General features: G+C 36.7%; 1 protein-coding gene across 1 annotated transcript; it reads right to left on the bottom strand.

Annotated features, from left to right (window-relative positions):
• Window positions 1–3,164: 3,164 nt before the first annotated feature.
• Window positions 3,165–11,597, bottom strand: GJA1 (gap junction protein alpha 1). The gene is made up of 2 exons (XM_066606388.1): window positions 11,462–11,597; window positions 3,165–7,102 (listed from the first exon to the last, which is right to left on the bottom strand). The coding sequence occupies exon 2, from the start codon at window positions 7,084–7,086 to the stop codon at window positions 5,950–5,952; it is 1,137 nt and encodes a 378-aa protein (XP_066462485.1). The 5' UTR covers window positions 7,087–7,102; window positions 11,462–11,597; the 3' UTR covers window positions 3,165–5,949.
• Between the last annotated feature and the right edge of the window lie 1,234 nt (window positions 11,598–12,831).

Genomic DNA, 12,831 nt, shown 5'->3' with positions numbered 1-12,831 from the left:
TTTTGTTGGATCCTCACCACCGCCGTAAGATTGTGAAATTTGAGCTGGATACACTGAGTGGCCCATCAGCCCCATCAAAGTTCCCCACATTAAAGTATAGCGGCGCTTCAGGATTCAAGCATTGCTAAGCCACATTCATATTCTTGCAGTTCAGGCAAATGACACTCACGGCAGAGAGATTCAAGCGACGCCCACAGGAAAAGATTCAAGCAAGGCCATAGTAAGGAGATTCAAGTAATGCCTACAGGAGAAAATTCAAATGACGCCCACAGGAGGGATAGTCAGGCGATGCTTACAGGTAGGAGATTCAAGCTATGGCTACAGAAGGAAAGTTTAAGCAATGCCCACACATAGACACACACTGACACACACACACTGACACAGAAACACATGGAGAGAGAAGTGGCATGGAAAGGGAAAGAGATAAGCAGCATGGAGAAAGGGGAAGGAAGAGGAGAGATAAGTGGCATGGAGAAAGGGGAAGGAAGAGGAGAGATAAGTGGCATGGTGAGAGAGGAGGGGTAGATAAGTGGCATGGAGAGTGGGGGTAGAGGAGCGGAATGGAGAGGGGGAGAGAAGCGGCATGGAGAGGGGGAAAGAAGCGGCATGGAGAGGGGAAGAAACCGTATGAGAGGACGGGGGGAGAGAGAAGTGGTATGAGATGGAGGGGGGAGAGAGATGCGACATGAGAGAGAGGAAGGGGGACAGGGAAGCAGCATGGAGAGAGAGGGAAGGTGGAGAGAGAAGCGGCATGGAGTGAGGGGGAGAGAGGAGCAGCATAGAGAGGGGTAGAGAGAAGCGGCATGGAGAGGGGGGGAAATTGCATGGAGAAGGGGGAGAAGTGGCATGGAGGGGGGAGAGAGAGAAGCAGCATGAGAGTGAGGGAGTGGGGAGACAGAAGCGGCATAGAGAGGGAAGAAATGGCATGGACGGGAGGGAGAGAGAAGTGGCATGGAGAGGGGGGGGGGAGAGAAACTGTATGGAAAGAGGAGAGAGAGAGAGAGCGAGAGAGAGAAAAGCAGCATGGAAAAAGAGAAGGGGAGATTCACAACAACTGCATATCGAAACATCTTATGTTCATGTAGCGAACATCGGGTCAATCTAGTAACTTTAATTACTTTGTCTTGAAATATTAATAAGTGTAAAGTGGTGATCAGCATCACACTTGTAAAACAAACAACCATCTAGAAAAAAAATGCCGTAACATAGTCCAACAACCAAACTGGTTCTTCATGCTGCCTGTAAACTGAACCGTGATACTACCACTGGTTCTGTGTTTTCCAAAAATAAGTAAGGATAAGTGCAAGGATTAGTGCTGAGTGAACCAAACCAGGAGGTCACCTCTTTGACTACAACTAGTGATGCAAGTGGCAGTGCTGCTACAAAGTTCCTTTTACAAGAAAGCTCACATAAAGAAATGAGTGGCTCTTCCACTACAAGGGCTGCCCCCTTCCTTCGAAGCACCAAATCTACTGTGCTGATGCCTGGCTCCTGTAGCCGCATCTCACAATTCTCATTTGCCTAAGTGAACAAGCTAATGACATCATCACCAGCTCATTCGTGCTTGTGCAGCCTGTTTAAACTAGTAGTTTACTAGTTGTTCCGCGTTTCACATTTCTATGTGAAAAACTGATCAATCAGTATTTAAGCTGCATGAGAAGTCCATGAGCTGGTGCTGGTTTTTCATGCCAGTTGAAACTGAATGAAGAGCGAGAACCTCATGATTCTTGTTTGTTCTTCAGTCATTTGTCCGCATTTAAAACTGAATGATTATCATTTAATTTTGCTCATTTGAATGATTTTCTGAATGCTACCGTTCCGTCTAAGTGGGCATTTATTCATGCTGGCTGATAAATAGTTTTTCTGCAGCACCAATGTAACTTATACAGCAGAAGAGAGGACTAAAGTACTGGACCATTGTATTGTGCAGGTGATGTAGTTAGTGCATCACTGGCTCAGAAATGATATGAAGGGGCCCTTTACAAGTACTGAATGGTGCCATTTTGTTTATTGAGAGTGGTGAATGCCATATGGTGTACGCTCACACCCTTGGTAAAGGTAAGCACAGAGAAGAGGGTCCAGTAGAGGGCCAATGAGGCCTAAGAGCCAAAGTAGGTCCAAGAGACCACCAGGCAAGCCATGAAGTTTGAGGAAAAGTGTGGTCATCACAGCTGACGTGACCTGAGAACAGTCCCAAACACTAGTGTGGCCCAGAAGATTAAAGTGACATATGGGAAGAGAAAAACTTTCCTTCTCTGCTGCAACTAGAAGTTGATGACTGTGGAAATGACCCAGCCACAGACCAGGAAACCCCTGGGCAAACTAAACCACCACGCTGGCCATTGTCCCTGTGTCACAGAAGTTCCCCTTGGGGCTGTCAATAACAGAGAATTGCCTCCCCTTGAGGTCACAATTTTCATGGACTGTGACATGTTACCAATGACTGTGCATTTTTATCGTATAAAGTAACTGTGTAATTGTATATCATGTACAGTAAAAGTTTTGTTTCCTGTGAATCACTCTTGCCTGCACTTGCCTTACTGCCATGCTAATTACCAGCCAACTGCATTAATAACAACTGGTTATGGTAGATGTTAAGCAAGATCAAAGTGTGTACAGACCGAGATGCAAAATTCATGTGCAATATGTCAGTTTTAATTAAAATACATATTATCCCACCAAAAAAATAAAAATAAATAAATACAAAATCTATTGCATTAATGTTGAAGACCCTAAAATTATACTTTTTCTAATCAGTGATTGGATTAGAGATGAGCTGCATTGTATGTTCATGATTAAATGAGATGAGCTACAATTTGGTTTATCAGGCCCTAAGCTTTTTCAGGACAGTACACCCTTGTGCACTCAGAGTATTATGTAGTGACAATGTAAGAAAATAATTTGGAGTAGCTCTTAAACTTACTGATGGTTTCATGGTAGCCAACTTATTGTTTCTTTCAATACAAAGAAAAAAAACAAGTAAAAACTACCAAACTGTAATCAAAATAAGTTATAGTTTCTAGATTTTAGGTTGCACATTTTAATAAAAATATAGTAAATGAAATGAATATTGCGTTAAAGTTTTTTACATTGAGTAAGCACTGTTTTAACTACTGTAATGTTAAAAACGTATCCGAAAGAAAAAAGAAAACAACTCAGCAACATTTATTACTAAAGTAAAACTTTATTGTCTAAATTAAGCACTTTGAAAACCATGTGCTAATGAACCATGAATGCATACAAGCAACAAAGCTAAAACCAACAGTAGTTTATGGAAATGTCAATAACAATTACTCTTACATACGGTAGATAACTTTCTCTTTTTCAAATATTAATAGTCATACATACTACACACATCCTACCTGGATCTTTATTTCTGTATGAAGATAATGGCACTGTGAATATTTAGTAGAGATGTTTAACCCTTGTGCTGTACAATTGTGCATTCAGCAAATTTAACAGCTCTGGTGTTTAAAATAAATTAGCCAGAGGTGTGTTAATGAACAAGTATATTTCCAGACTCTTGCATTCTAAACATATCCCAAGTGCAAACATTACAAATGGTTGAAGCAACCAGATCATAATTAAAAATACAAAATGAGTCACTTCAGAGTATTGAAATCTAGAGTACAGTACATAATTACAAAAAATTCACAAAAGTGGGCTCTTCAAGCAGAAATGTATTTCCTCCTAGATGCCTCTTCTTAGTATATTTCACTCTTTGCTTCCCCATCATTCAAAGAAATGTATGCTTGCATGTGCAGTATTATCAATTGAGCAGAAGCCTATAAGTTATACTGTAGATTCCAAGAAGAGTTTATTGATGCGATTCTAATAAGGGTTGTCCTCCTGAAGAAAACTAGATTTCAAATAACTTGGCATTTCTGTATTTCACCAAGGGAAGAAACTCATTCAATTAACTGTTATGTGGAACCCTAATATTGAAATAGATCAGACTACATAGCTGAAAATCTTGATGAAACTCTTAGGCTCTACATATTGGGGTGGTCCCGAAGGACCATGACTAGTAAGTAAACTTGCCCTAAAAGGCATTTGTCCAAAGCTGTGCAAAGGTTGCCCCTTTTAAGTAATGACAAAATGAAGGAGCAAAGTCAGAAGTATTCCATGTTCCTGCTATAGTGAGATATTCTTTGGAATTCTAGAAAGTGGTACATTTCTCCTCTTATCACAGCCCATGCAGCTATATTAGACCATATTCCAGCTCTAAGCAAACAGATTACAGTACTACATTATTACTATCATTCAAGCTTTTTTGATTACAACTTAAAAAATTAAATCACTTATGCAATAAATCTATTCGACTACACTCTAACAAGAAAACCACGTGCTCATCAGGTGATCTTCTTAGGCCAGTGACACACCTCTATATTTCTGTTGCATCTTTCTATCTGTAATATGGAGGTATATCCCTGCCAAACTGTGGGTCTCCAGACCCAAATTCCAAGTCTATGTTGCTTAGAGTTTGGATCAGGAGACCCACCATCAGGCCAGGATATGCCTGTATTGCGGATGCAAAAATGAGGCTGAAATACAGTGATGTTTCACCGGCCTTAACATCACGGAAAAAATCATTCTGGATAAAACAAAAAATTGAAAAATAAAAACCCTAAGGACTATGTGCTTTAAAGGCACAATACTCTTGTAAACACTACATTTCTTGTGATAAAAACAAGCTTTGTAATGATTCGCAGCATCCGATAGACCCTGCCCCTATATGTCAGGGTCACCTAATCCATCCTCCGAAAGGCAGTGCTGCTGGAGTTGCTGGTTACTGTATATTGCCAGGGTTACTATTTGTATTGGGACCCAAGAATACCAGTTAATCCGTTAACTGATTTTAAACAGCTAGAATATGGGTATAAGTCTCTGACTATTGCAGCTAAATTAGGTTTTCAAAAGTGTTTCAACTATTAGCATTTCACGTACCTAATTTATGTCCTGTCTTTACTTTGGCTACATCTTAATAGCTGCACACATCAACACTTAATGCATGCATTTGTTTATGCTCTCTGTCAGTGGTCAGTTATCTGGGAAACACAGTACAGGAAGTACATCCGGAAATGAAACATTCTATGCAGAATAAAGTAGTTCTATAAAGTTTCAGGGTTTTTTCACCAGACAGGACTATAATTTATTAATAAACAATACTGATATTGCAAGCAATAAATTATTATTTTTGTGATGACACAACAAGTAAGTTCAGATTTAGGAAACAAAGATTCAGGATAATAGCTACAAATACATGGGTATTCAAACTACTGTCAATAACTTGCTCACAGTGATGGCTAACACTAAAGTGACGACTGCAGAAAGAAAATCAGAAATACCATGTGAACCTTCAAATATAGTATAATATCTTTAACAGTTCAATATAGTGGTCATGAAGGTAACCCATGGTATATGATCCAAAAGTAATGTTTCCAGCCATACTGAACATTCCACTCTAATCCATACCTACCATGGGTGCTATCAAGCCAATGCTTTGGTTGACCCTAAGCTACTTTGCCTTCTTCTTAAGGTTCAAATGTGTTTACAAAATAGGAATCAATTAACCATGAAGACTAAAACCTTTTCCTCTACACAAAAAAACACCTTTATTCTTGTCTTCGGGTTAAACTCCCAACTGTTCCAGACAGTCAAACTATGATTAAATAGTTCACAATAAATTCCTTTTCATATAAGTAGTATGGGATCCACCACCAGTTTTACAATATCTTTAATCACATGGTTTACTTGATGTCTCATTGAATGTTACTCTGGTTTGATGAAATAAAAGATACAATCAGTTACTTAAATATCAATGTGTACCTCCCACACCATGAAAAAGTAACTTTACAAAGTCTAACCATCTGTTAAATCTCTCCTTTGAGACTGTGAAGTACCTCCTCCAAGGAACACATTTTACTTCTATAGGATATAGAAAGTGAACTAGATCTCAAGGTCATCAGGTCTTGGTCTGCTGCTTGCATGGCTGCTAGCTCTGCTTGAAGGCCTATGGTCTAGTATACCAAGCGGCTGCATATCATGTCCAGGTGCCATTTTCTTCCCATTCTGGTGTTCATCGGGAAAATCAAATGGCTGTGCATGAGTGTTTGAAATAGTGCTTCCAGCTTGACCCATTCTGTTTTGTTCTGCACTGTAATTAGCCCAGTTTTGTTCACTTGCTTGCTTGTTGTAATTACGACAGGAGGAAGGGTTTCTATCTGCAGTAACAAGCTTGTAACCTGGTGGTGACATAGGTGCAGTTGGAGAAGAACAACCATTAAAATAAGCATATTTAGGAGAGCCACAGTCCTTTGTTGGATTTGCATCACTTGTGGCTGAGTAGAGATCTTTCTTACCTTTAATTCCGTCTTTGACATGTTTAAAAACAACATAAAATAACTCGATAATATTCAGTCCTAGTGATACTAGAGACACCACCAGCATAAACCAAATAAAAATGGTTTTCTCAGTGGGACGAGAAAGAAAGCAGTCAACTTTATGAGGGCAGGGGTCTCTTTCGCAAGCGTAGATAGGATTTAAGCTGAACCCATATATGTACCATTGGGTAGTTATGAAACCAACTTCAAAAAATGATTTAAATAAGATACTGATAATGTAGGTACGAAGTAAGCCACCACGCATTTTAACCTTCCCATGTTCTTCAATGCCATATTTGAATTTCTTTAATTCAATTTGCTTGAGGCACATGTCCACATTGCCTCCCTCACTCTGAACGATCTTAAGCTCTTCCTCTTTCCTGTTGAATTTCTCTTCCTTACGCATTAAGTAAAACACATGAGCCAAATATAGTAGAGTGGGTGTAGAGACAAATATAATTTGAAGAACCCAGAATCGTACGTGGGAAATTGGAAATGACTTGTCATAGCAGACATTTTCACAACCAGGTTGTTGAGTGTTGCAGGTAAATGCAGACTGTTCATCTCCCCATGCTGACTCTACTGCTGTTCCTAATAGAAGGATGCGGAAAATGAACAAAACGGATAACCACACTTTTCCTCCAGCAGTGGAATAGGCCTGGACTTTGTCAAGGAGTCTTCCTAAGGCACTCCAGTCACCCATCCTTTTAAGTTACAACCTGAAAAATAAAATACAAATTTGCCATAAGACTTTGTCAAAGTAGAAGATAATATCTGCCTTCATAGTTGGGATTTTAGATAAAATCCAAAGTTCTGAAAACATAATAATAGTTGTGTTTGGGGTCTGGTGCAGTTTTTTTTATTGAGACATTATATTAATTAGGAAGCATTTTGATTATATTATCATGCGAAGAGTTAAACAACAAAACAGATTTTATATTTATTTAATTGTTGCGTTTTTCTGTAAACAGCAAATGGCCATGCAAAATTATATTGTGAACCTGTTGATGCCTTTTATTGTTTAGAAGACAAATATTATGCAGTACATTATTATAAGGATGTATTAGGAAAGCAAGAATATTGCCCTAGTTCACTTTAAGCAGATGATTAGTAAGGCAACTTGTAACCTAGAGATGAATCATCACATGACAGATAATGACCACACTAACAGAGTCACACTATCAGGCACCCTCAGAGCACATTCACTAGAAGAAGTGAATTCGTCATCATTATGTGTACAACCATATTTGGAAACTGACATGTTGTCTATGTGGCTTTTTATTGAGGATATAGAACTTCCACACATAAAGATACCAATAAAACTAGATAAAATGTAATTGAAAAGGCAATTACCCATTAACAGACACTAAATGGGAAAATTCTGGTTGAGATCCAGAGGCTGAAAACCCCTGCAGACCTTATACTTTTCACAGTGGATAATCTGTGACGATTGTATATTGTGTAGTCTAGGCAATTAATTGTGAACTAAATACATCTGATATACAAATCCCTATCCTGATAGTAAAGACCTGAAGTCCAGGCTATTTAATTTATGGAAGATTGCCTGGACCGAATACAATTGTAGCTGACAAACTGTCAGCTGATCCTCTTCAGGTTTCCATCCACTGACAGTAGAGGTCTTAAAAATGGTAAGGAACTGAACCAAAAGTATTCACATATATCCGTAAAACCTAGTTATTGGAGAATAAAATCTTAAAAACTGATAGATGTCTTCAGGGAAAAATGCAACTTAAAGTTGATGAATGACAGATATATGCCTTCAAGCAAAATGCCTGTCCAAAATCAGACTGAACTAATTATTTTCTTACTGTTTTCCAACACTGCCACGTACATTACTGTGAGATAGATAGATAGATAGATAGATAGATAGATAGATAGATATGAGATAGATAGATAGATAGATAGATAGATAGATAGATAGATAGATAGATAGATATGGAGATAAATAGATAGATAGATAGATAGATAGATAGATAGATATGGAGATGAATAGATAGATAGATAGATAGATATGGAGATAGATAATTAGATATGGAGATAGATAGATAGATAGATAGATATAGAGATAGATAATTAGATATGGAGATAGATAGATAGATAGATAGATAGATAGATAGATAGATAGATAGATAGATAGATAGATGATAGATAGATATAAGATAGATAGATAGATAGATATAAGATAGATAGATAGATAGATAGATAGATAGATAGATAGATATAATATAGATAGGAGATAGATAGATAGATATAAGATAGATAGATAGAAAATAGATAGATAGATAAATAGATAGATACATAGGAGATATATAGATAGATATAAGATATACAATTTCTGGGAGTTGAACTATCACACTCATTGTTTATTTAAACACAATTATAGATAGATTTTATACTTTATAATAGGAAGCACAGATATTGGATCGTTTGACAGATAGATATAATAGATAGATAGATACATAGGAGATAGATAGATAGTAAATATACAGATAGATAGATAGATAGATAGATATGAGATAGATAGATACATAGATATAATAGATATATGATAGATAGATAGATAGATAGGAAATATACAGATAGATATGAAATAGACAGACAGACAGATAGAATATATATATATATATATATATATATATATATATATATATATATATATGAGATAGATAGATAGATGATAGATAGATAGATACATACATAGATATAATATATAGATACATAGGAGATAGATACGGTAGATAGATAGATAGATAGTAGATAGATAGATAGAAAATATACAGATAGATAGGAGATAGACAGACAGATAGATAGAAAATATACAGATAGATATGAGATAGATAGATGATAGATAGATAGATAGATAGATAGATAGATAGATAGATATGAGCTAGATAGATAGATATGAGATGGATAGATAGATAGATAGATAGATGATAGATAGATAGATAGATAGATAGATAGATAGATAGATAGGAGATAGATAGATGATAGACATATATAAGAGATAAAATTTGACATGGTCAAAGGAATGTTAAAATAGTATAGTCACCAGATGAAACCACCATCATTCAATTCAACATTTTAATTCTTCTGCTCTAAGACTGCATGGAGAACTACTGATATTTCAGTTCACAGTTGCATGGAGAGTTTTATAGAGACAGTAAAATAAAGTTCTCAGTAGTTGAGAAGCAAGGTATTCTAAACAGATGTCGCAATTGCAATGCACACATAAGTGCTGTCATTTGTAAATGGAAACCAGGGGGCTGTGTACTGCAGAATGCTTCTCCTTTCCCCTTATGCCAGCCTAGGACAAGGGAGAAATGTGGGCATGAGTGCCACTTTACAATAGGCTTAATAACTGCAAAATCTTACTCAGCAGGATTACCAACAATTAGTGCCTGAACACACAAGTATGAAAATTCCAAGTCCTGCAAATTCTCACTACAGGCAGCTGTAAACCTGGATCATTTTGTTTTCCTGCTTGAAATACTGCTTTAGGACATTCAAAAATAAACTTCTGTTTTTTTGTTGCCCTAATTTTAAAGCTGATAGAGTCTAATACTTGGCAAAACATACAGTGTGGGTCAAGTAGCAGTCGCACTGTGATGCTGATTTTAGATTGAAAGCTATTTGATTCATATATTAACCTGAAAACAAAGTTTCTTTAATAAGATGCAGTAAATAAAAACTGACACAAATGTAGCTAAACAGTTTTCAGATGCAGCAGAGCTGAGTTTGTCAAGCTAGCAAAACTCATGATGTTTTATAGCAATGTATTAATTGAGGTTTTGCATAGTGCTGCAGGTAAATCTCAGAGTCAAATTTCCGTTTGCTAAATCTGTATGCTTAGCAAGTATGGCAAATATTATAGTAACATGTAATCTTGTACTCAGTAAATGCTCCTAAATGATCAAGATTATTTTTTAACAGAACAGTCTTATGACTATTTCAAAGTAACAACAATGAATATACATGGTATAGTATATCACAATACAATCCATAAAGTGCCTACAACTATGGAAAATACCATTATATCTGCATGTCATCATAAAGAGTAAAATCACCTTTTGTTTTCCAATAGCAAACAATGTACTAAATTACGGTTATATATAGTTTCTTTTATTTGCTTTTTTCAGCACCAGCAGTAGTTGGCACAGTGTTATAGTTGATCACAGACTACAAAGAGCTAAGAACACAATCCAACTGGCAAAGAGAATGCCCTAAATACCACTATATGAATGGCTGTTACTTAGTGTTCAACACAACCGTTTTCAGCTGCACTTATCCAGATAGATAGATAGATAGATATAGACAGACAGAGATAGATAGATAGATAGATAGATAGATAGATAGATAGATAGATAGATAGATAGATAGATAGATAGATAGGAGATAGATAGATAGATAGGAGATAGATAGATAGATAGATAGATAGATAGATAGATAGATAGATAGATAGATAGATAGAAATAGATTGATATAGATAGAGAGAGCTAGATATAGAGACATAGATTGATATAGATAGAGAGAGAGAGAGAGACGTAGATAGATAGATAGATAGATAGATAGATAATGATAGAAAGAGACATAAACAGACAGATATTAGATAGATAGATAGATAGATAGATAGATAGGAGATAGATAAATAGATAGATAGATAGATATGAGAGATAGATAGATAGATAGATAGATAGATAGAAGATAGATAGATAGATAGATAGATTTGTTAGACATGTAATAAATAGAGATACTATAAATTCTGAGATACAACAATGGAACATATCTATGTAATCCCAATGTATTTATTGCAATTGCCTGCAACATTTTGTCCAGTTTTTCACAGCTAGTCGATCATTTAGAGTACTAAATAACAATATTCAGCTCTTTGATATACTGTAAAATTCCCTGAGTGAACTTCCATGGGAATGCTTTTGAAGCAACACACTTGCTATTCAGAAACACACATAGTTCTCAGAGTGAAAACACTAAATAAATATAACATAGTGCAACTACAGTTTAGTTAAATGAAGTACAAAATAAAGAAAAACTCACAATACCTTTCAGATCCAATAAGAAAATAAACTCCAGGAAGCTCTTGGAAGGAAAAGTGAACAAATGACTGTGTCTTTTTAAAGTTTAAAAGCCTGTTGCTCACTGCAGACTTCCTTCTCCTACAGAAGTTGCTAAACTTTTTTTTCCAGCTGAGACACTCTTTCAAGGCTTTTAAAAAGTTTGCAATCCTCAACTCCGCCTTCAGGGTGGACAGACTAGGAAGAGAAGGGAGGAGAGAGGATAAGGAAGGGAAATGAAGAGGAATTTTAAGAAGTTTTATTGGAAAACTGAAGTTTAAGATACAATCCTCATTGTGTTAATTTGCAATTCTTATTCTTAGTTTTCTTTGAATTGATTGTACTTCTTCAAAAGTTGCTCAGCTAATATAATGCAGTAAGTTTAGTACTGCGAGGAGTTATGTCAAGTGACAAACTCAGCTCAGGTACAGGACATTTGACAAACTCTTTGCTACACTACTGCATAATAAAAACTTTTGATTATTTCTCCTTTTTTCCACGTTATACTCATTCTTTCACTTTCATTATATGTGCTTAAAAGTATACTTACATCACCTTTGAACCCCATAAACTACATTATGGGGTTCGAAGATGATGGGATGGGGAGTCTGCAGAGCAGTGTTTCATACTCGCCAGCGCTGTGTTCCAGTGAAGTTGGTGCATGCTAACAAATTGACTCTTTTTGCGAATGTACCTCCTATTCATGTTTGTGGGAAGTGCATGTGCAGAAAAAGTCAAGCTGCTGGCGTACGCCTAAAGCAAGTGGTAGGTGGTATTATAGTGCAGCGGTGACAGACAGAGGTGCAGACAATACTTTTTTAGAAAAATAAACTTTTACTTAATGAATTGGTGATAGTGAATGTTTTCGCTCCATAGAAGGGTATTCAGTACTGTAAACATTTTGCAATTTAACCAAAATGCACATATAACATATTTTCCATACTGTATTCTATATCAGCTCCACAGCATACGGACTCAGTGCACCAGAGGCGCAAGACACAAGTCCTTCACTTCTCTCGGGGTGCACTTCGAGCTTTAATCATTGTCACTAACCATTGCTCTTATAACACTCAGCACTATTTCAATAGATCAAGAGACTGATTACACTTGGTAGGATTGCAGTGCAAGGACTGGAAAAGATCTGGAAAAGCAAAGACATTAGCGTTGCAACAAAAACCAGACTGGACAATTCAATCATTTTTCCCATAACTACGTATGGTTGCGAAAGTTGGATGCTCAGGAAAACAGCCAGAAGGAAAATTGATGCGTTTGAACTATGGTGCTGGAGAAGAATGCTATGGATACCTTGGACTGCCATGACAACGAACAAGGCAGTCTTAGATCGCATTAAACCGAAA

This window comes from Eleutherodactylus coqui, chromosome 1, assembly GCF_035609145.1.
Source record: "Eleutherodactylus coqui strain aEleCoq1 chromosome 1, aEleCoq1.hap1, whole genome shotgun sequence".
Lineage (NCBI taxonomy): Eukaryota > Metazoa > Chordata > Amphibia > Anura > Eleutherodactylidae > Eleutherodactylus > Eleutherodactylus coqui.
Note: the sequence above shows the minus strand (reverse complement) of the source record. Positions and strands in the feature narration are given on the sequence as shown.